General features: G+C 61.7%; 1 protein-coding gene across 5 annotated transcripts in view; it reads left to right on the top strand.

Moving 5' to 3' along the window:
* Positions 1 to 23666, top strand: part of PDE2A (phosphodiesterase 2A) — an 86004-nt gene that overhangs the window by 42474 nt on the left and 19864 nt on the right. For all 5 annotated transcript variants that reach the window (XM_058305897.2, XM_071218246.1, XM_071218247.1 and 2 more), the window contains 2 exons: positions 14134 to 14223; positions 17813 to 17901. In XM_058305897.2, coding sequence (XP_058161880.1) covers positions 14134 to 14223; positions 17813 to 17901 — 179 coding nt within the window. The remainder of the gene's footprint in view (positions 1 to 14133; positions 14224 to 17812; positions 17902 to 23666) is intronic.

The following is a 23666-nucleotide window of genomic DNA, read 5'->3' as shown; positions in this document are numbered from 1 at the left end:
ACAAGCAGTGGCCGAGGACTCTGAGCACAACAACAGGAAACGGCCTTGACATGGGGCAGCAGCTTTGGCGACTGTGCCCGGGGGGAGGGGAGCGCCGTGGGCCCCGGGTGCTGCTCAGGGTGACGCTGATGGGGTGTGGGGTGGTGGGTGTTCTCCCGAGTGTGTGGCAGTGAGCTCGTGACGTGGTGTGGGCTGGTGTGGGGCCAAGAGTACGACCGTGATCATGGGGTACCGGGTGGGGAGTGGGCGAGGCACTGAGTCCTCCCCCCACCCCCCCGGCATCCCCCAGTCTTCAGGCTCCCAGAAGCTTCAGCCCGAGCCCCGAGATGAGTGTTAGGGCTGATCCTGTGGGCAGCTCCGTCCCTCCTGGGAAGTGTCGACCTGGGTGGCAGGGAAACTGCTGAGAAAGGGCCAGAGTTTGGAGATATTTGGGAGGTAGAAGAGCAGGACTTGCTGGTGAAGGAGAGCTGGGGGGTGAGCAAGAGGAAAGCTGAGGACAACCCCCAGGCTTCTGGCTGGAAAAGCCAAAGGATGAATGGTGGAGGTGGGTGAAGACAGGGGAAGGTCAGGGGGCAAGGAGGCAGGGAGGGGGAGACCTCCTTTGGACGTGTTAAGTCAAGGATCCCGGAGCAGACGCTCAGGAGGCGGCGGAGGGCAGCCGGGGGTGGTATTTGGGAGTCGTCAGGGCGGGTGGTTTCTAAAGCCGTGGCCCTGGCTGGCAGGGCCTAGAGCGAGAGAAGAGGTGGGGACCACGCGCGCCTGGGCTCGTGGTCAGGGAGGTAAGGAGTGCAGCGGGACAGAGGAGGAGCAGGGAGCGGGAGAGTGTGAGGCCAGGAGGCCAGGCGAGGGTGGGTGTGGTCAGGTATGGTGGGGACCCAGAGCAGTGTCCCGGAGCTACGAGCTGACCAGAGCCATTTCCACAGCAGGGTGGGGCCGGAAGCCACACTGGCTGGGTGGCCAGGCAAGTGGGAGGGGAAGGCATGCGCAGAGAGGAGTTTGGAGAAGTCCGAATGAAGAATTTGGAGAAGTTTCCCCGTGAAGGGAGGCAGAGAAGAGAAGTGGCCTCTGGAAAGAGGTGTGACATCAAGGGAGGTTTTTTTGGTTATGGAGTATTTGACTAGTAGAGAGAAGAGTAAAAGAAACTGCCATCTACCCATCTCCCAAATCCAGCAGGTCTCAAGACACGACCATGTGCACTTCATTATCGCCCTTTCTCAGTTCCCCTTGTTGAGCATTTGAAAGCACCTCCCAGACATGACGTCATTTCACCAAAGGCAGATTCTAAGGCTGGGAGGTGGTGATGCCGAAATATAGGAGCGCAACGACACAGAGCCAGGGCGACCCTCCTGTGTGATGCTGGGTGAGGGTGGGAACGTGGTGCGCGGATCGAGCATGTGGGGCACCCTGAGCGAAGGTGACGGTGACAAGTTCCCTGTGTGACCCTGTGAGCATGCGCTGCCTGGTGAAGTGTGACACTGTGACATGATTGTGTGTTCCTGAGGATGTGGGCCTGTGGCTGTGTGTTGTCCTGGGGTGGTGAGCGTGACACAGGGTGGGAGAGAGCGGGAGCGAGGGTGTGCTGTGGGTGAGGGTGTGGACCAAGTGGGGTCAGAGGGAGGAGGGACCTTGTAGGGTGGATGGGTGGGAACACCCAAAGGGGACAGAAATGGTGGGCCCAGGCATGAGCTGGCATGAGAGCTCCTCCTTCCCTGAACAACCCGGGAAGGCTTCCTGGAGGCAGAACGGGGGCATGTCATCGGGTTGTGGTGTCAGACAGCCCTGAGTTGGAATGTAGGCTCTGACATCTAGCGAGTCATTTTCTCTCTTTTTTTTAAAAGATTTATTTTATTTATTTCTCTCCCCTTCCCCTCCATTGTCTGCTTTCGGTGTCCATTCGCTGTGTGTTCTTCTGCGTCCACTTGCATTATCTGGCAGAACTGGGAATCTGTGTCTCTTTTTTTGGGTCATCTTGCTGTGTCAGCTCTCCGTGTGTGTGGCACCACTCCTGGGTGGACTGCGCTTTCTTTGCATGGAGTGGCTCTCCTTATAGGGTGCACCCCCTGCACGTGGGGCTCCCCTATGCAAGGGTGCCCCTGTGTGGCACGGCACTCCTTGTGTGCAGCAAGCAGCACTGTGCATGGGCCAGCTCGTCACATGGGTCAGGAGGCCCGGGGTTTGAACCCTGAACCCTCCATATGGTAGGCGGACGCCCTATCAGTCGAGACACATCTGCTTCCCTCACTTTATCTCTCGAGCCTTGATTTCCTCAGCTATAAAATAGGGCTCTTGGGAGGCCTACAAATGGAGTGACCCCAGAACCTGGCATTTGGGGCAGCACCCACCCTCAGGGCCCTGTGCCTCGCCACCCGGCACGAGCACTGGTGGGTGCACAGTGAGAGGCTGCTGAAAGGGTGGCGTCATGCTTTCCCAGACCCCCTGTCCTTCTCTCTTGCTCTCTCTGCCCCCTTCTGGCCCTGGCTCAATATGGCTGGTGGCCCCGGCTTGCTCCTGCCTCACTTGTGGTCAGCCTCCAGCCCAGCCTCATTCAATTAGGCCGATGCCTAATTTGGTTAATCACACCAGCAGGGGATCAGGCCCAGGCAGGGAGGGTGGGCCGGGTAGGAGGTCCACCCCAACAGCCGAGGGTGCTGGTCTTGCAGTTTCTGCCCCCTGGGAAACCCCAGTCACTCCCTTGGGCTCCATTCAGGAGTCACCAGAGGCTGGAGCTGGTGGGTCCCTGGACCCCGCCACAGAGGCCTGAGTTAGGAGGCTGGACTGCCCAGGCTACCCTGTGTCCCCGGGAGGGTCCCTGTCCCTCTCGTCCTCATCTGCCTGTCTGACAGTAGGAGCTGGGCTGGGGGTCTCTGAGCCTCTGGCCAGCCTTGCTGTTCTCTGCACCCCTTCCTGGCTTCTATACCTTCTCCTGGGCCTTGCTGGGGGGAGGGGGCAGAGGGCTGGCCAAGGAGACAACCCAGAGGAAGTTAGGAGGGGGTGGTGTCCCCACGGCAGTTCCAGGGCCAGGGACCCTTGTGCTTCTACACCGCGCACCTGGAGGGCAGGAGGGAGCCACCATTTCTCGGTCTCCTGCAGGGCCACTGCCTCTAACCATTCGGGATGTGCCTTGCACAGCAGCTCAGGCAGAGCAGTAGGGGCCCTGAAGCCCAGCCCACCTGCCCTCACTAAGCCTCGACCCTCCAGCGCTGCCACTGCCTGGAAGGTGGGGGCACACCTTTCCAACTTGCACAAAGGTGGCCTGGGCGTCAGCTCGGGCAGGACCTGTACGGCTCCCGCTAAATCTTCTCAGCAGCTCTGGGGTGGAGGTACGATTTTACGGAAAAGGAAACTGAGCCCAGCAAGGTTTAAATTCTTGTCTGGTGCCATACAGATTGTGTGGCAGGGCAGGGACGTGAGCCCAGGTGTGGGTGAGGCTATGGGGCGGGCGATGGGGGTGCAAGGGGAGGAGAACCGGAGCGCCCTGTGCTGACACCAGCGCTCAGCCGCATGCTCATTCACTCATTTGGAGACAAGACAGCCATGTGCTCGCGGCACGCTCCAGGCTCGCACAGACACCGAGGACCCATCATGCGTGGGCACGGGTCACGGCGGTCACCTGTACGTGCAAAGGGCACCACGCAGACATGGACACAGCGCAGTGCTCGGTCGCAGACGCGCGCTCACATTCTCCCACAGACCCACAGACTTCCACCTACGGGCCCAAGGGGCATATTCTGGCATGGTCACATGGTGGCCGATAGGGACATGCTCTTAGGGACCGCTAAGCGGCAGGCCACACACGGGCTGAGGTCACCAGCAGAGGGGATCTCCCAGCAAAGTGAGAGGAAGGGTTGGTTCTGATGAGCAGAGCTAGAATTTTGCAATGTTCATTTTCACTTCAAAAGATAAAAACTTATTTTGAATTGTGTATACAGTCTAGTTGGGGAGTGGAAATCGTCATCTCTTCAGGGCTTTGGTCCTCTAAAGGACCTGCACAGAGTCACAGGCATAACAATCCGTTGTGGCCTCCCGGCACACGTGTTTACCCAGCCTGTGCATGTGTGCACGCATGCGTGTGTGTGCATGTGTGTTGGCTCCTGGATCCCTGAGGTGTGAGGAGGGGAGCAGGAGTGGTTGCAGTGTCTCCGGATGTTTGTCCACTGGCTTCCTGGGCCCTCCAAAGGCAAATAACTTAGGATGCCAGCCTGCCTGCCTGGGCCGGGCGGGTGGGGTGGTGGGTGGGGTTAGGGGCCCAGCTGACTGGGATCCTGTGTGATGACACAGCGCTGCCTGTGGGCTCCTCTCTGGGGGGCTCAGTTCTCCCATCTGCAAAATGGGGGCAGGGAGGAGGGGGAACTCCTGGGACTGAAATAGGGAGCAGCAGAGATGCATCAGGTCCAGGGGCCAGAAGAGAAAAACAAATCCGGGGAGGGGAGGTGGAGGGGGTCAAGGAGAGTCAAGGCCCAGGGCAGGGCATGGGGCCCCGGGGCCTGCAGCGTCCCCCACCAACCCTCTCCTTTCTTGGAGAAGGACTCTGCAGCCTGAGTGCCCACATCTGCCCGGTCTAAGGACAGGAGCAGGGGAGGGAGAAGGTGGGGCTGGGAGTAGCAGTGACCCTGTGGAAGAGAGACGGAGAGGAGAATCAGCAGCCAGGGCAGGAGTGCTGGAGCACCGAGCAGGGCGGGCAGGAGTACTGGAGCACTGAGCAGGGCGGGAGTGCTGGAGCACCGAGCAGGGCGGGCAGGAGTACTGGAGCACTGAGCAGGGCGGGCAGGAGTACTGGAGCACTGAGCAGGGCGGGAGTGCTGGAGCACCGAGCAGGGCGGGCAGGAGTACTGGAGCACTGAGCAGGGCGGGAGTGCTGGAGCACCGAGCAGGGCGGGCAGGAGTACTGGAGCACTGAGCAGGGTGGGAGTGCTGGAGCACCGAGCAGGGTGGGCGGGAGTGCTGGAGCACCGAGCAGGGTGGGTGGGAGAGCTGGAGCACTAAGCAGGGTGGGAGAGCTGGAGCACTGAGCAGGGTGGGAGTGCTGGAGCAGTGACAGGACGGGTTGGAGAACTGGAGCAGGCCTGGGGGTTTCCCAGAGGCCTGGACACACTGACGAGGAGAAGAGAGGGTATCCAGGTGCAGGAGAAGAAAGGGCATCCACGTGCAGGAGATGGTGGGAGCCAAGGCCCCGGGCAGGGAGGGATGGCGGGGTTGGGGAGGTAGGGGGAGAATGAGGCTGGAGAGTTGGGAGGAGGCCAGAGTGGGCAGAGCCGGGCCTGTGTGACCGGGTGGGGGAGCAGCAGTCCATTTGGGTGCGTGTGCGCTGTGCCAGGTGCTGTCCTGAGTGCTTTACAAGCTGCTCCCAGCAAGCCTGTGAGCACCGGGCCTACGAGGGGTGCTGGGGAGCCAGGGATGTTTTATGCAAGGGAGGGATAGAGTCACACTTAGGTTCTAAAAAGCACTGCAGGTGGGAGCAGGCTCAGCTCGGAGAGGCCCCTGCTCTGGGGAAGGTGGAGAGGACGGAGCTGGGGGACAGAGGACAGAGGAGGTGAACCCCGCCCCGAAGATTCCTCCTCTCAACCCCCAATCAAGGGGGCTATTTTTAGGAACCATAAAAGTGCTCACACATTCCTTCAGGCTGGGAGAAGGAAGGGGAGCCGGAGCGGAGGCGCAGGGAGAGGGTGAGCCCCCAGCCCCCACCTCTGGCTTCGTCCTCAGGGTCCTCCCCTCGGGCTGCGCTGCGGAGGGTTCAAGAATCCAGCCGGGCACGCCCCGCCCCCGTTCACGCCCCGCCCCCAGCCCCACCACGCCCCGCCCCGTCCACGCCCCCGCCACGCCCCCGCCATGCCACGCCCCCAGGGGCCAGTCCTCTCAGGCCTGTGTCTGTCTCTGAATCCGTCCTGGTCTCTGTCCCTGTCTCTTTCTGACACACCCATCCCCCCGCTGGGCCCCCACGCCCCCTGGGATTTGGGGAACGGCCGGGATGGGCCAAGCCCGGTGGATAAAGCCCAATACAGTCCCGGGACAAGGCAGTGTGAGGCTGTGGGAGAGACTCAGCAGGCCCTCCCCGAGGGCGCAGGGAGACCCGGAACAAAGGGAGCTCGAGACAGAGTCGGGAGCCCGGAGGAAGGGTCATCCCAGCCACGCTGTGCCCTGCTCCCCTACCTTGTCCCTCGGGACACCAGGCATCGCCAGGCTCCGCCCTCCTGCGCCCTAACCGCCCCCTCCCCGGCGGGACCCCTCCCGCCTCTCACGGCCGCACTAACCGGCTGGCAGGTTCCACTCGCCGCTTGCCTCCTGCTGGGGGCAAGGTGTCTGGCACCCTGGCCTGGAGGGAGACACCCGGCCCCACTCCTTATCTGAGAGGGGCTCAGCTCAACCTGCTGCCGAGGCAAGGAATGAGAGGGGGGCCCAGGCCCGAATCGTGCGCAGAAGGGAGGTGGCTAGGAAGCCTGAAGTGCCCCGGGCCTGGGTCTCTGAGACCCTGGGAAGTCCCCCCCTGCCTCCTCAGGGCCTTAGTCTACCCCCATCAGGCCGGGGACTGGACTCCATGCGGCCTGGGGCCCTACAGACTTGGTCCTGTGGGAATCCTCAGGGGGCCTGGGAGGGGAACCAGTGACCCAGGAAGGCTTCCTGGAGGGGGTGATCTCGCTTACAAAGAAGGTGACCACAACAGTGCTCCTCTCAGGGAAGACCCCAAGCCCTCCGGGCCCGTGCTGTCCTCAGCCCCATCTGCCCTGGGAGATCTTCCTGAAGCCCAAAGGGCCTCCTGGCCTGCAAAGATGCCTTGGAAAGCTTGCCCGAAGCATCAGCACAGGCACCTCGTTCCTCAGGCTTCTTGCCTAAGCCATTCACGGTGCCAGATTTGAGAGCCATCTCTCCTGTGGGGGCCTCCAGGGGTGAAGGGGTCCACCCCTCTGCTCCCCGGTAGCATGCATCCCTCCGGCCCAACAGCCCTGGGCACTCAAAGGCGCAGCCACTCATGTTAGACCTCAGCAAACAGCTCCTAACCCCTGGAGGGCCTGGAGGAGAAGAGGACACCACCTCTGCCTTCGCAGAGCTCTGGTCTGATGGGGGGGCACGCTGGTGCTTCCTTGCCATGACGGGGATGCACAGGGCTGCCGGGAGCACCAAGCGGGAGGGTCGGATTGCCTGGGAGAGGAAGCAATAACGAAATCTTCCTGGAGGGAGGCCCGGAGAAGGAAGTTGGCACATTCTCTCGTTTATCCATCCAAGCGCTCCTTTGGCCATCATTGCCCAAGGGACATGAACTCTCTTCACTGTCATTCGCCCAGGCCGGACCACTCTGTCTGCTTCCCAGAGGCTCCTGGACTTGCTTTGTCCAGCTACCACCCACCATGAAGGCCAAGCGAGGGAGAGAGGCTGGTGGGGGGAGGTGCTCAGACATTCAGGGTCATGGAACCCAGAGCTGGAGCCCAGCCACGCTCACCAAGGCCCTTTGCTCAGGCCTCTCTGGCGAGGCCCCAGTCCTTGCTTGCATACCCCTGGGGACAAGGAGCTCACCCCTCCCTTCTGCACAGACTTCTCTCTTGTGGCGAGACTCTGACTCACGGTGAGCTTACATCTGCCTCCTTGTGACTCCCCATTGTGCCCAGCTCTGCCCTGTTGGACCCCAGGCCAGGAGCACAGGCGAGTGGAGGCGCGGGGTGACCGAGATGATGGGACGGCAGCGGTGAGGGGGATTCTGGCGATGTGCTCGGGAGGAAGGCTGTTGTGTCGAGGGGCATGGAGACGGCGAGGGTAGAGGCACTGTGGGTCCTGCTAGACAGCCGAGGCGGCCGAAGGCGGGGCCGCGGGCGGGAGCCCCGTGCTGGACTGGCCTCTCTCCACCTGATGGCAGCCTCCAGGGCCAGCTTTCCCCCTTCCCAGACCTGTGCTAGGGACCGAGGGGGTCCCACTGAGTCAGGCCCCCGGCCCATGGACTGTTCACATAACTCCCACCATCTCCCGGCTCCTGCTCCCTTCTCGTCCTTCACCCAGGCCCTCGCCGTGCTCCCAAGTGGTTCCTGGGGCCTGGGGACAATCGGGAGGGCTTTCTGGAGGAGGCAGGAGCTGGCTTAGAAAGAGCGAGGGCCTGGGAGGGCTGGTTGTGAGGGGCCAGCAATTTGGGGCTCTCACTGGTCAGGGGGGGCGCCAGGACAGGCTCAGGTGTATTCTACAGTGCACGTGTCTCCAGTGTGGCTCGGAGGCTGGAGACGCGGCCCTGTTGGAGTAACAACTGAAGCCAGAGTCTGCAAAGGGTGGGAGGCAGGGACAGGGGCCAGAGGGGAAAGCATAGGAGGGAGGGGGATGGAAGGCGGAGGAAAGGCCTCCTTTTGCTCGAGACCATCCCTGTGCAGCCACGTTGCTCTCCTTCCAGCACCCCAGCCTCTCCCCTGCTGCAGCTCCTTCCCAGAGGAATCCCCCTCCTGCGGGGGAATTAGCGTGGACTTGCCTGGGAGGAATGGGCCCGGCTCCGCCTTCGTCAGCTCTTCCCTCCTGAACACAGCCCCTCCCCCTCTCCTTGGTCTCCTCGCCTGGAAAATCCACCCAGGCGCCTCTGACTCACAGGTTGGAGGGAGTGGGGATCAGTTTTCTCAGGGTGTCATTCCTGCACCAGCCTCATCAGCTTCATCGAGGAATGTGCAGGGCGTGCAAATTCTGGGGCCCCAGACTTCCCATACCAGAAACTCGGGAGGTGGTTCTGGGGTGCACGGGTGCTTGAAAAGCACTGGTGGAAAAGGCTGCTAGTGCACGTGGTTGCTTGAGGAAGGTGCATTCCCTGCCCAAAGCCTGATGGCCTGCTCAAGTAGGGATTCCTGTGCGCTGCCACTTGAGCCAGCCTCACGGTAGCTGCCTCCTGCAGATCAGGGCTCCCATGGTCACCAGGTCTCTCTGTGCTCCTACCCCCGGTTCAGCTCACCCTTACTGTGGGGGGGGGGGGCCCTGGGGTGCAGGATCAGTGCTCTCAGCAGCTTTCTCTTGAGTATTTAAGGCACGGTGGCTGTTGGAGGCAGCTCCTGGCGCAGGCGGCAGTGGTGGGCGGGCTCCTCTGCCTGCTTCCCGTCTCCTGCCTCTGCTCCTCCTTCCTTCAGGCCGGAGCCCCAGGGTAAGCCTGAGGTGCTGGGGTCCAGGCTGGCCTGCACCCCCAGGAGGCCCCCTTTGGGGTCCTGTCTCACCCTGAATGAGCAGCTGTCTTGTCAGGTCCAGGCACACACTGAGCCGGGCGGGCTCTCCTTGCTTTTGGAGGGTCCGGCTCTCGGGTAAGAGAAGAGCCGGTGCACGTTGCCCGCCAGGGGATATGAGGAGGTAGTGGAGGAGGGCCGCGGTGTCTGCCCCGCATCCCCGATGTCTCCCCCCGGCCCTCTTCTGGGTTCCCCCATTCTGGGCCAGGCACTTTCTTCCCAAGTTCTCAAGGTGGCTGCTTGGAGGGTTGGGGGAGGAGTGGGCAGGAGGGACAGGAGCGAGTGGCAGCAGGGGGCATGTGGACACGGAGTGAGGATGTGCAGGGAGCAGGGGATGGAGAGAGTCCTGGAGAGGAGGCGGGAGAGCCTGTGATGGCGAGAGGGGCGTCAGCGGAGGGATGTGGGGAGGGGCAGGGCTGAGCCCCGGAGAAAGACAGCCGTGAGGGAGGGAAGGAGAGAGGGGCAGAGAGGGAGAGGAGCCCAAGGCCCTTCGGGACCTTGAAGGACCCCTCTTTGTGGGGGGGGAGAAAGAGGGGGAGAAGGAGGGGGAGGAGGAGGAGGGGGAGGGGAAGGGGAGGAGGGGGAGGGGAGGGAGGGGGAGAGAGAGGAGGAAGGGGAGGGGGAGGAGGAGGAAGGAGGGGAGGAGGGGAGAGGGGAGGGGGAGGAGGGGGAAGGAGGAAGGGGGAGAGAGAGAGGAAGAGAGAGCTCCCTGCCCGCCGGCCAGGCCGGGCGCTGCACTATGAATGGCCAGTCCCTGGAACTCAGCTCGACTCTGGGGGCTTCTTGACTGCTGGGTGGATGTAATTACCTTCTAGGCCACCGCGAGGGACACAGTGGGCCTTCACTCCAGAGTGGGTGGGGTGGGGTCTAAGTCTAGGCAGAGGGAGAGCAGTAGAAAGGGTGGTGGAGGTGGGAAGAGACACAGGGCCTCATGGAGACAAGACGGAGAAGCAGCTTGTGACAGAGCCCCCCCCCTCCGAGGGCCCATGCTGCTGGCCGCAGGGGGGCTAAGGCCAAGGTTGCCGATTTCTTAGGCTTTAAGGAGGAGCAGGAAGTAATTTATTCCAGACCCTCTCCCCTCCCCAAGCTAGTGCAGAAAGGCTGATCCATCCCGGGCTGAGCCCCGGCCATGGCTGCAGAGGGTTCCTGGCTCAGTTTCCCTTTCTGGGTACCTGGGTGAGGGACAGCTGGGGGGGGGGGGTGGCGCTGTCCGTGGTGCTGACTGGCCCTACCTGCAACCGCAGAGCTCGTTGGCCAGGACTGGGGAGAGCAGAAGTCCCCTTCCCTTGGCCCACCCTCGCTCCCTGTTTCCTTCTGCCTGCCCCACCCCCATCCATCCTCATTGAATGAAAGCACAAAATCATAGAACCGTGTGCTGCAGAGCTGGAAGATCATTCCATTTTATTGGCAACTGAGGCTCGGGAGAGGAAAGGGGCTTCCTAACGGCCACACGCAGCTTCTGAAGTCAGTCTGAGATTGGGAGTGGAAACTGCTGCTCTTTCTCTGTACACAAACTCTCCCCTGGGGTCTGCGAGATTGCGGGGTTGTTACGCTGATATTTATACTGATAGGGCAGGAAATGTAACCTTTTTCCCTCCACTCCATGCCTGGACTGTGTGTGTCTGTGTGTGTGCCTAAGTGCATACTTGTGCGTGCATTGCACAGGTGGTCGCGTTTCTCACTTCGTGAGGGCATGTCTGTGTGCGGGCATGTGCGTATTTGTGCACAGAGATGTGCACATGGCAGTGTGTGCACACGCCGTGGAGAGGAGCATGCGAGTAGGCGAGGCTATGTTTATATTCTTCCTTGGTTTTCCTTCTCCATTCCTGGGGCTCTGGCCCCTGACTTGAGCCTCAGTCCCCGCCGGAGCCTTTAATTTGGGAATTTCCCCCCCTTCCTACCCTCAGCGGCTCCCACTGATTCTCTCCACCCTCCTCACAGAGGCAGCCGTTCCCCTCTCTGAGCCCCCACCGCTCGGGCTCTGGAATTTGAGCTCCAGCCTCCCCTGAGTGGGTGCAGTCGAGGTGAAGGCACTGGAGAAGATTCATGGAAGAGGCGGCATTTGAGCAAGCCTTGAAGGCCTCTCTGAGTGCAATACAGGAAGCCCCCTCCCCGGCTGCAGTCGCTGCACCCCTGGGGCAGGCCGGGCAGAGTCAGCATGCCCGGACGAGTGCCCTGGGCCCCATCGGTCACGTCCGCATCCAGCCCACTCTGGCCGAGGACATGAAGCCCCCTCCCTGCTGCTGCCTCAGGGCTCCCCCCATTTCCTTTCCCACTCTCCCCTCGCCACCGCTGCCCTGTCTCGGCCCAAAGAGTCCCAGGAAACTAACCAACCAGAACAAAGGCCAGACAGGACCCGCCAATTCCAGTAAAGGACAGGTCAGGGCTTCTCCCAATGGAAGCAGAGGGCAGGGCAGGGAGCCCACCAATCCCAGCAAAGGACAGCCTGCTCTCGCTAAGCCCCCTGGCAGCGAGCCCGGAGGGGGGTGCAGGGCGGGAGGCAGACCTGGGCTGGCAGCCACAGGCGGGCTGTGCACCTGGCTCTGTGCTGACTTGCCGGCTGACCACGGATGGGTCACTGCTTTTCTCCGAGCCTCAGTTTCCTCATCTATCAAATGGGGACACTTTGCTGTGCCAAGCCTGTGGCTTGGAAAGGATCTCTCCCCACATCCAAGCTCATGCCCTCAGTTTGGGCCCTCTTCCCCACCTTCCACACCACATATGTATCGACTCCAGAGGAGGCCAGAACCCTTCCGGGCTCAGCTCAGGCCTTCCCCGGCCTCCAGGCTAAGCCAGCCTCACCTTGGCACCCTGCCCTTGCCGCAGCTTGGGTCCCATTATTTTGAGATTGTCTGGGAGGTCAACTCTTCCCCTCTCCCTTAGTCTGAGGAATTGCGGTTGAAAGGTTGTGGTAGTATGCAGGTACAGCTGGAGCCCTGGACCCCGAATCCACAAGGACGTAGCTGCACCTTGAGCACTGGGGCCGGGGGCCTGGGGGGTGTCTGAAGGTATGCTGGGTGTGGCTTCAAGGATGTAGGGTCTATGGCTGTGCACACGCGGCACTGAGATGAGAACTGGGATTAGGGGCACCTAAGGGTCAAAGGACATGGGATCGAGTTTGGGGATTGTGTTGTGTAGAATCAGCAGCCTCCCATGTCCAAGGGCAGAGAGCTCCCTATGACCAGGAAGTGTCTTCATCCTGGAGCAGTGGGTGGGATCAAAGGGAGCATATGGGGAGAAAGCTCCCTGGGAGGAAAGGATTGGGGGGGGGCAGGCAGAACTGCAGCCAAGAACAGCTAAGGGTGAAATCTGGGGCTGAAGTCTAGACTCCAATACGGTACTGCCCTCTGAAGCCTTTCTGACAAATGGCATTCGGCCCATCCTTGCACACTCTCAGAGATGGGGAGCTCACTTCCTGCCTCTCTCGTGGTGGCCTCTGCCTTCGGAGGATGGTGTCCCTGGAAGAAGGTCCTTCAGCCCAGTGGACAAGGCCAGCCTCCTGTGAAATGCTAGCAGCCCCCAAGCTGTCCCTGGGGCCGCAGAGTCCAGTACCCTGCCCAGGAGGGTCTGAGAGATTGGAGTGGGAGACCGAGACCCCTGGCTCTGCCCTGCTTTAGGCTGGGCATCTCCAGGCTCTCCAGATTGAGTCACAGGCAGGACTTGGTTTCCAATTCCCACCTTACCCTGGTCACCTCCTCTAGATGTGTCTCATCTTGTCCTCTCCTGGGATACAAGGCAAGGGGGCTTGTCTGACCAGACTAGAGAATTGGGGGGGTGGGCATCATCTTCATGCAGGTTAACAGATCTCTATTAATATGGCCTGAAGTTTTGCCATTTTAATTTTTTTTACCAGCCACGCTTATCCTGTGGGCTTGTGCTGAGCTTGTGGTCTGCTAAGCCCCTTGACCTCAGATCATTTTCACACGAGTGGGGGGCTGCCACGCCTCCTTCATCCTAGAATTAGTCACTTTGCTTTTTGAGCCCAGACCCAGCCATCCACAGGGAGGACACAAGAAAGGGCTTCCACATGCTGGGAGGGAGGGTATGGCCGAGAAACAGTGTGTGTCACGAGCCTGCCTTGGCTCTGGAGCCCCCATTCCGTTACCTCTCTCTTTGATCCCATGGCTCTCTCCAAATTAATAGAGCAAGAAGCAGCGACCTTTGCTCTCTCCGTTCTGGTCTTCAAGGTCAAGGCTGCTCCCGGGACAGGAGGCTGCTGAGGCGGTCAAGGCTGAGTTCTTTCCCTTCCTGGACCAGGGCCTGCCCTGCTGTGCTCCTCCCGTCCCCTGGGCTCTCTTGAACCGCTCCCCTCTTGCTGCCCGCAGCCCAGCTCTTCGCTAGGCTGGGAGCCGAGACTGGGTGAGACCCCTTCCCTCTGGGGGAAAGTGAGCGGGTCCCAGCTTCGGTGAACACCCGGCTGAGCACCTGCTCGGGGCTGGGCACCCTCTGAGGCGCTTTCAGTGCTGTTTCATTTGTCTTCATGCCAGCCCATGTGGGGAGATGGCCACAGTTGCCCCCAGTTTACAGATAAGAAGACTGAGGCTCGGACAAGTAGAGTGACTTGCCCAAGACACACAGTGCTAATGAAGAGTGGAGCTAGGGTTCAGATTTGCGTTTTTTGTTTCTGTTCTTTTCTGTTTTGGGCTGGAGGCTTGTCCTGTGTTGTCCTCTGCTGAAGGACCGAAGCCCTGAGGTCCAGTCTCCTGTGAGGTCTAGGGACCTCTTGACTCACTGTGAGGCCTTCGCCAACCCCTGGCCCCTCCCTGCACCTCAGCTTTCCCACCTGTAAGTTGAGGGGACAGTAATGGCCACCTCGGGCCTTCTGTGGATTTCAGACTGTTGGATTCTGAGGTCCCGAGGTCACAGGACTCGAGTGCCCGAGAGCCTCGGGCTGTGGGTCTAACTGCGGGGTTCCTGCGCACGGCCCCCTGCGGCCAAGCCCTCACTGCCCTCTTCTCTCTTCCAGGACGCTTTGCTGAGCCTGGGCTCGGTCATCGATGCCGCCGGCCTGCAGCGGGTTGTCAGGGAGGCCCTCTCCGCTGTGCTCCCCAGAGTGGTAGGTGCCCGCCCCCCGCCCCACACGCCCTCCCCCAAGCTTTGCCCACCCTTACGCTATGCCTCCCCACACGGGCACCGGGAGGAAGGAGGGGGCAAGGTCCCTGCCCAGGGGACTCTGATGGAAAGTGAAGGGTCTGTATGGGTGTTCTGAGAGGGCTTCCTGGAGGAGGAGGGCTGAAACTAAGCCCACAGAACGAATTTACACAGGAATCCTGGAATGCGTGAGCCAGAAGGGGGCCTAGAGATTAATCTGGAAAAGCATGTCTCAAACGATGGAAGGGATTTGCCTGGGATAACAACAGCTGGGATGTGGTAGAGTTAGGTGGGTTTTGGAATCTGTGAAGCAGGAAGGCTTGAGGAGAGACATGCAGAAGAACTTCCTGGATGCCAGGTCTGGGGGCCTTGGAATGGGGCTCAGCCTTGATGAGTGTGCCTGTGCTGTGTTAAAGTATCCTTTCTGGAGTCAGGAGGCTGGATAAGATGACCTCCAGCAAACTTTTCAGCTTCTGCGTGACCGTTCCCAACACCCTGGATGAGGTTGCAGATTTGGGGCCAGTGGAAGGTGATGACCACGGTCTCCTAACTCCAGAGTGCCAAAATGGGGGGCCCTCAGCTGCCCCCGGCCACTCCCCACCCTGGCTCCATTGGCCTCTATTAATTTTGGCCGGAGGATGGACGGATTGCCCCTCGAGCCCCAAAGCAGTCGTTTCAGCCGTGCCTGCGAGAAGCCGGGGACTGTGGGAGCCTGGGTAGGGGGTCTGACTCAGCCCAAGGGACCTGGAAGAGTGCCTGGAGGGGAGATGCCCAAACGGAGTCCCCATGGCCTGGAAAGTTCTCTCCCCTGCTCTAGACACTGGCGGAGGGCAGCATTGCTCCAGGAAATGCCATCAATTCAAAATGTGGCCCTTCTCTTTGTCTGGGCCCCTTGTCCCTGAATCTGCTTGATGGATATACCACGGGAGGCCCAGAGAGGGAGGGTACTTCCCTCAAGGTCACATAGCATGACGGGGACAAACGAGCAGCCCCATTGGCTCTACCCAGCTCTGCCTTCCCCCAAACCTCCTAGAAGTTCAGAGTCCGGGAGGACGGCTAATGAGTGAGCTTTATTGAGCGTGAAATTGGTAGGAAGTGGGTGGTTGTGTTGGCACCCAAAAATAAATCCTCCCGGAGAGAGATGGCACTGAGGCAACATCTGGTCCGGGGCAGGGGCACATCTGGAAAGGGGCGGTCGGGAGGCCGTCGGGTCGCTGCTGGCCCTTCTCTGGCCACTGAGGCTGCCCTGGGAGGGAGGCCGAGGAGGGGACTGGCCCGGCGGTTGTGCCGGCACAGATGGCTGCATCAGGTCAGCTGTACCCCACGCTGGGGGCAGAGATGGGGAAGACAGGGGTGGTCAAGGCAAGTGGGCTCCTGGGACGTGGGAAATGTCTACCCTGGCCCGCCCAACGCACCTGTTTGAGGTAATGAAACCCTGATCTTGGGGAGCCCTGGTTTAACTGCGTGGAAGGGCTCAACCCCCCCCCCACCCCGCCCTGCCCCACGTTGGTGAGGGGCTGGGAGGCTGCTTGCCCCCAGGGAGGGGTGGGAGGAGGGGGAGTCTGCCCTGCCCACAGGGGGGCTTGAGATGGGAGGGGCGGGAGAGGGGGAGTCAGCTCTGCCCCCAGGGAGGGATGAGGAGGGGGCTCTGCTCTGCCCACATGGAGGGGTGGGGGGGGCGTCTGCTCTGCCCCTGGGGAGGGGTGGGAAGGGGGGTTCTGCTGCTCTCCAAGGAAGGCGAGCCGCTGGCACCTGGCTCCCTCATCAGCACCCATTGTGGCAGGCAGCCCCGAATGCAGATGGTGCTGATGTGTCTGAAACGTTCCCTCCTCTCTCCACTGAACTCGGCTAATTTTAACCCGGAGGACTGAGAGAGGGGGAGACAGACGGACATCCCGGAAGTGAGGCTCTGTCCCCCACTCTGCACCCGCCTCCAGGCCGGGGTAGGACTCTGCCTCTCAGGGCGCCCCACCAGGCAGCCGAAAGGGTCCGACGACTCGAGGGGGCGGGGCAGCCGGGCAGCCTCTTCCCAGGGCTTTCCTGGCCCCTGATTCCCGCCTGCACTGACCCCGGGAGGGCCAGGGGCCTGCGGGGAAGCCCGCGTTTGCCCCTCTGTCTCCCCTCAGGCCCTACGCCCCTGCTGCGCCTGGCCTGGTGTCTCTGGAAGTGGGGCCAGGGCGTCTCCCGGGGGCTGGGGCAGCTGGGGGGGGGGGCGTAGCCGAGAGCTGCGGGAAGGATCGTGGTGGATGCCAGCAATCGCTCAAGGCAACCGCGTCCGCTGAGAAGGATTCCAGGCTCACCAGAGCGGGCCTCTAGCACCCAGCTCCAGCGTCACCTCTTCCCGAAGCCCACCCTGATACCCTCAGCAGAAAGGAGAGCCTCCTCTGGCCTCCCCCAGAGGAGAACTAAGCCCCTTCGAGCTGCTTGGCAGGGCCTGGCACTGCCTCCCTCTCTGGAGCGTGGCTTCTCCCGGCGGGCCCCGGGGTCCCCACTTGACTGCCTCCTATACCGCGCTGGAGACGCTCCTTTGGCACGGCTGCGCCGCGTGGGGTTGGGAGTGGACTCTAAGGGTATGAGAGCATGTGGATTTTTGCCTGTGGGTCGGTGGAGACAACTACTTTTGCCAAGACAAGGTCTGGAAAGGAGGCCTGAGACTGCTCTGGGCCCCTGGGGAGGGCAGATTGACAAGCTTGGAACAGAACTTTGATCTCACGCTGGAGACTGATCGTTCCCAAATACAAATCTGCTCACGTCCCTCCCGGCTCACCATCTGTCAGCAGCGCCCCATCCTCGCCCAGCCCAGTGTATGAGGCCCTTCCAGCTCGGCCCCTGCGGAACCCCCAGACCTGCCTCCCATGTCCCCTCCCCCCACTGCCAGTTCCAAAATTGCCCCCTGCCCTCTTCACCTCTCGAGCTACAGACATGCTGTTCGGCCTAGAAGTCATTCTTCTGCCCACTCGCCCACTCCCTGAGTGTGGCTGATTCCCACTCCGGGTATGGCTGAAAGGTCGCTTCCTCCAGGAAGCCCTCCCGGGGCTGTCCCCGAGGCGGCTGTGGGCCCCGCTCTGTGCTCCTGTCCTGGTCGTGGGTGTGTGGTTTGTGGTCCAGGGGCCTGTTTCAGTTTCCTGGGGCGTTCAGGTCCCCTCCCGCGGTACTGGCCCAGAGTGGATGCTCGGCTGTTAGCTGAACGCCTGAGGCTGGAGTCCCAGCAGGGAAAAACCCCAGGGGTGGGGGTGATTTGTCTGTCCCTTCAGCCCTTCAAAGCCTCTCCCCAGCATCTTGGATTTGGGGTTCTAGGCAAGGGAAGCCAGCAGGTTCATGGATCACTGCCTGCCCGGAACCCTGTCCAGGAGGAGAAGTTGAGGTGCTCAGTTCATAAGGTGCTGGTCCACCCTGGCTCTCGTTGGAATCACCTGGAGACTGAAGACAAGCCAGTGGCTGAGCCCCACGCGCCGAGGCTCTGGGGCCCTCGCGTTATGGACACCTGTGCACAGGGCGGGCCGGGGAGCCCGGACGGCCCCTCCGCAGCGGCTCACGAGCGCCTTCTGTCCTAGGAGACCGTCTACACCTACCTGCTGGACAGGGCGTCCCGGCTGGTGTGTGAGGACCCCCCGCATGAGCTGCCCCAGGAGGGGAAAGTCCGGTGAGCCTTTCTCCCCCCCCCCCACCCCCACCACCTCCTTTGCCCTCTCCTATGGCCAAGGATCCTCCGACTGGGGCACCAAAGTCAAGAGGTCTGACCTTCCCCATCCACCCTTGACCCCAGCGCCCCTGCCATGGGGCCTGTTCCTTGGCCTGCTGCTGACCCGCCGTGGGGTAGGTTTTCTCCTCACCGAGCTCTAAATTGCTCCTCTGCAGAGCAGAGCCTCAGAAGGTTGGGGCGGCAGCGTTTATCAGTTAGGACCAGCATGCTGCGAGGCCTGCGCAAGGGCAGGGCTGGGCTCGGCACCCCGAGGGCCGGACCTGCGGGAGCAGTGAGAGGAGAGCTGGGTCCCCCGTGTTCCCAAACCTGATGGCTCATGTGCCAGCCCCCCTCTGCTAGCTGTTAAGCCCTGGGCAAGTTACTTCACCTCTCTGTGCCTTTTCTTGTTTGTAAATCCTATCTTGCAGGGTTCTTGGGAGGTGTATAAAGGAGTTGAACACGCTTAAAACGGGGCTTGAGCCATGTAGTCAGGGCTCTTGGAGTGTGTGGGATTGGGATCACGATGGCAGAAGTCGGAATCTCTGACGTCAGCGCCCTGTGGCCCTCTGGGACCTCGGAGCCCATCGAGGGCAGCCTCCTCATTTTCCAGATGGGCAGACATCGTGAGATGTGTCCAAGGCCACCTGGCTGGTGGGAGGCAGAGCCAGGCCTGGGACGCGGGTCTCCCGGCCCCTGGCCGTCCATGGGACAGGGAGGGGAAGTGAACCACGGCAGATGAGAATGTGTTGCAGGGCACGGTGCTGGTCGGAAGGCGCAGTGGGCACGGGGAGCGGGGCGTGTGGGGCTGAGGGCACAGCGGGGAAAATACCATAATGCGCGCCCCCCCAAGCTGGTGCCCCCAACGCCTAATTCTAAAGACCTTTGCTTAACCTGCGCTGGCCTCCTGTGGGAAGGTCCTGGAAGCTGCTGCCCGAGGGCCCGTTGGGGGAGGGATGCGGGGGACTGGCACAGAGGGCAGGAGGGTCTGCAGCGCCCCCTGAGCCCGCAGGGGCTCCTCCCAGGCTGGCTGCTGGCAGGCAGGGCGAAGGGTGCAGCTCGGGCCCTTGGAGGGGGTTCTGAGCCTCTGCATCAGCAGCGCTTTCAGCCTCTCTCTCCCACCCCTCCCCAACCACTTCAGACTTGGTAAAGCCTTTGGAAAAGGTACAAAAAAGGCAATTTAAAGTGAATGTTCAAATGCAATTAGCCCCGAGCTCAATGGAGATGGAGAGACTGAATGCCTGCTGGGAAAGAGGACTCAGCGGTTCCAGGAGGCTGAGGAAGGCAAGGGGGACGAGAGGAGGAGAAGGGTGAGGGTGGCAGCGGACATTTCATGGGGCATGGGGGGCAAAGTGCACTCAGGCCGGCGAGCCCTGGGGGTGGGGATTCAGATCAGTCAGCCTGCCCATCCCCCAGTCTGGTGCTGAGCCCCCCTCCACAGCTAGGGCGGAGAGGCCCCGGGGAGGGGGAGTGGGGGGGGGGGGCGCTGGGCTCTGCTTGCAGGAGCTCCCGGCAGCATCCCCCGGCGGGCTAGGGGCTTGAGACCTAGGTATGTGGAAGAGGGAGGCGCACTGAAGCGCGAGTCAGACAGGCCAGCTCCATCTTTGCCTCACTGGGTCTCCTCCCTGGACTTGTTTCCTTTCCTGCCAAATGGAGCAGACAATAGGGCCCATCTCTTGGCTTGCTGTGAGGGTTTAATGAGATAATACATGTCAAGTGCTTAGCGGGCGCCCAGCACACAGCAGGCGCTCAGTGATTGCTAGCTGCTCCCCACCCCCCTGTTTCCACACGTTCCCCCTACGCTGAGCCCCAGGATGATGAGCGGCCTGGAGAAAATTACTTCCCTTCTGGCCTCAGTTTCTTTTCCTGGAACGTGGGTGGGGTTAGGTCCAGGGTCCTTCCCTTCGGGAAGCTCGGGTCTGCCAGGAGGTGGAGGCGAGTGGCCACCGGCTGAAGCGGGGCCCGGGGCAGGGTGGGGGACGTGCTCCTCCAGGAAACCCTGGAGGGCCCGAGTCCGGACAAACAGCAGGTGTGAAGTGGAGGCTGCATCATAAAGACCGATAAGGCCCAAGGGAAGGCAGAACACCGGCTCAGGGTGGTGCGGGGGAGGCAGGGTGGGGATGGGCCTGGGGTGTGCGTGCGTGCGTGCGCCCTTGCGCATGCTCCCCAGGCTGGCAGCTGCCTCGGTTCATCCCGCCCCTGCCTCCTCCCCATCCACCTCCTCCCCCAGTCCGCACTCTCCTTCCCCCTCCTGGCCAGCCAGAGGCCCTCTTCAGGCAGCGCGGCCTGGTCCCCAGGTGGAAAGCCTGCCCCCTTCCCTCCCAGGGAGGGCCCAGTTTTCAGAACAAGTGTCTGGGCCGAGGGTGGGGCTGTCCACCAGTGGCCGTGGAGCAGCAGAGACTGTTGGACCCAAACGGAACAAGAACCCTGGGCTGGGAGGGGGTGCACCAGGATCCAGGATGCCTCTACCCAGTCCCAACCCCGGGAGGTCTCTGGGTCCCTGTCTACCTGTTGAGGTTGGATATTCTGATGTCTGAGGGCTGGTCCTGCTCTGAATTCTAAGGGCCAAGGGGACCTCAGGGCCTGAGAGGAAGGGAGAGTCCTGGAAGGCTGCCTGGAGGAAGGTTTCCCTGGAAGGCTTCATCACCCTCCTGTTGGTGCCCCACCCCCACCCACCCCACCCATTTCAGGCCTAGTCCTTCCGCCTTCCAGTTCTCACCGTGTCTCCTGCTTTTTAGAGCCTCTGATTACCCACAGACAAGAGCAGCCAAATCTAAGGCTTTTCGGCTGAGACGCCCCCGCCTGCCTGGGCTGGTTGTCTCCCTGGGCTACCCTTTGGGGGTCCCAGAGCTCAACCTTCTGAAATGTTTTCCTCAGAGATGACCTGGTCCCCTCTCGCTGCAAAAATCTGTCCATCTGTTCCCATCCCTGGATTCTCACATTCTGGGAGAAGGAAAGGGAGGGGGAAGGGGGAGAGGGAGGAGGAAGGGGAGGGAGAGGGGGAGAGGCAGAGGGAGAGGGGGGTCCAGGGCCCCACTGGGATCAATATCTGTCTCCAGGAGACAGGAAAGGTCAGAGAGGGGTGGGGCTGGGGGGCTGGAGACGGAGAGGTGGGGGCTCAGGGAGGGGTGGGGCTGGGGGGCTGGAGACAGAGAGGTGGGGGCTCAGGGAGGGGTGGGGGCTGGCGAGGGTGGGGGCTGAGGGCTGGAGACTGAGCGGTGGGGGCTGGGGGAGGGGTGGAGGCTGGAGAGGGAGAGGTGGGGGCTGGGGAGTGGAGTTAGGGGTCTGCGCTCAGTGCAGGGGATGGGCTCAGCGAAGGGGGTGGGGCCTCACCTAGGGAAAGGCCGGGGCTTGGACGCTCCTTTCCTTCCAGGCCAATGACCCTACCCGCAGAGAGCCTTTCCCTCCACCCCTTTTCCACTAAGCAAATAGTTGTTAAAGGAATGGAATCACCATAAAATCCACGCCCGTTCCTCTCCCCTCCGTGCCCATCTGTCTTTATTTTCAGTGGGGCAGACCCTGGCCACCAGGGCGCCATGGGGGCTGCGTCACTGGCCTTTGGTCTGGACAGCTGGCCCTGGGGTGTGGAGCTCCCCCTCCCCGCCCCTCCTGGCTTCGACCTGGAAGGTGGGGGGTGGGGGTGGGGGATGAGGAGGGGAGGGACTGGGGAGGAGGGAGGGAGGCACTCAGCATGGAGGGGGGAGCCACCAGAGGGTGAGCAGGAGACAAGACCCCACCCCATCTCGTGTGGGAGGCTCAGCCTCAGCGCCCCCCCCCAATGGGGGCATCTTTGAAGGCTTCTGGAGCGCCTCAGTTCTGGGTGGGTGGGGCAGAGGCTCAGGGCTCCTGGTGGCGGCGGGGTGTGGAGAGCATAGCCTGGCACATTCTGCCCGGGGCTGTGGGAGGTGGCAGGGCCACGCCAGGGCAGACTGCAGAGCAAGGTGTCACGGGGAGCAGCTGCCTGAGCGTCGAGGAGCCTTGGAGGCCCCGGGCTTGGAGAGTGGCCGGGCCCCCGAGACGATGGAGGCCCCCCTGGTTTCCAGAACCAGGCTCTCCCTCCCTCGTGAGGGTTCCAGCCGGGCAGCTAGCCCGGTCAGCCTGAAACCTATCCTGACCATGACCTTCCCCTGCTCAAACCCTCCTGGGCTCCCAACGCCCTCCAGTCAAGCCCACCCCTCGGTCCCTGGCCTCTCTGCAGCTTTGTGCTCCCTGCCCAGCAGACACACTCTTTCCTCACTGCCCAGCAGACACTCTCTTTCCTCCTCTGAGCCTTTTCACAAGCAGCTCTGCCTTCACGTCCTCTTCTCTCTGCCTCGAGGTTCAACGCGGGCATCCCCCCTCCAGGGAGCCTTCTCTGCCCCCACTCGCTCCTGCACCTTGGTCAGCACCCGCGTGCCTGGCTCAGGTGTGTTTGTGTGTCAGTCGCCCCCACACTGGGGGTCCCCAAGTCAGGCTTCTCATCTCAGTCCTCAGCGCTGAACCCGATCCAGAAGGACGCCAAGTAAATGCTTTGTGGAATGGAGGCTTTTACGTGGAATGTCCCCATAAGGGTTTGTGTTTAGATGCCCCCCTTGCTCTGGTCTAGAGGAGGCAGTTGAGGGATCCAGGTGGGGTGGGGCAGGAGCCCAGGGGAGAGGCTGCGGCAGAGCCCAGGGGAGACGAGTCCGTGTTGAGCTCGGTTTGGGACTGGCAAGCAGGGAACAGTTCCGAGAGCTCCCTGGGAGGTAACTCCACCCACTGGGTGGGGCGGGGAGGAAGAGGCCCGTTTATGGACAAGACACAGGGGATCCGGGGATGGTTGTCCCTCTTTTGGGGGTGGAGGTGGGGGTGATGAATTCAGACTGGACGGGCTGCCTTTGCGCCCCTGAGGGACATCCAGGGAGGCCTATGGGAATCCTTGGGGACTCTGGGCTGGAGAGTCCTGAGCCCAGAGGAGCGAACTGTGTTCTGAGAAGAAAGGCCAAGGACAAATTCCTTTATCAGGCTCCTGGGGAAAGAGGCCAAGGCAGCTCCTGGTCGGGGAGGTGGAGAGAGGGAGTCAGTGGGATGAGGCTACCCGGCTCCCTGACAGCGGGGCGGGGGCCAGTGCCACCTTGTGGCCTCCCGGCACCCAGATTGTGGGTGACCGGGGGCTGGGTGGGTCCCTGAGAAGGCGGCTTGGCTGAGGGTCACCAAGACCAGCCATGGAACTCCAGTCTTCACTGATGTACTCATCAGGACATCTTGCCAACCTCGGTGCCTGCTCCTTCCTGGGTGACCAGAATGGTCGAGACAGCTCAGATCCTGAGCCCAGTGCTCCAGGGCCAGGGCGTGAGTGTTGACAGGCTGGGGGCACCACTGGTGCTTACAGATTCTGACCTGGTCCACGGGGCCAGGAGTGGACAGCTACGGCTCAGAATGCTGGCTGACCTTGACCAGATGCTCAACCCCTTTAGCCCACGATTTCTGTCGTGGCTGTGACCTCCTGGACACTTGCAGGTTGCTGCCTCCCTTTTCCTCGTCTGGTCTTTGCTGGACTCCTCTTAGTAACCCCACAGGCACACACCAGAGTCCCAGGCCCCCAAACTTCCCTTCTGTCCAGGCCAGGCAGATCCTACAAACCCAATTAAGTGGATGCAACATAAGGGATAAGGGACCTGGGACAGTTAATCATCAGGGAGTGACAGTCTGGTGAGAAATCAGGTGCATAATGAAGCAGGAAAGGCCAGAGGCCAGGGTGGGGACATGAG

Source organism: Dasypus novemcinctus, chromosome 10, assembly GCF_030445035.2.
Source record: "Dasypus novemcinctus isolate mDasNov1 chromosome 10, mDasNov1.1.hap2, whole genome shotgun sequence".
Classification (NCBI taxonomy): Eukaryota; Metazoa; Chordata; class Mammalia; order Cingulata; family Dasypodidae; genus Dasypus; species Dasypus novemcinctus.
The sequence above is the reverse complement of the archived record's forward strand: the minus strand, read 5'-3'. Positions and strand labels throughout refer to the sequence as shown.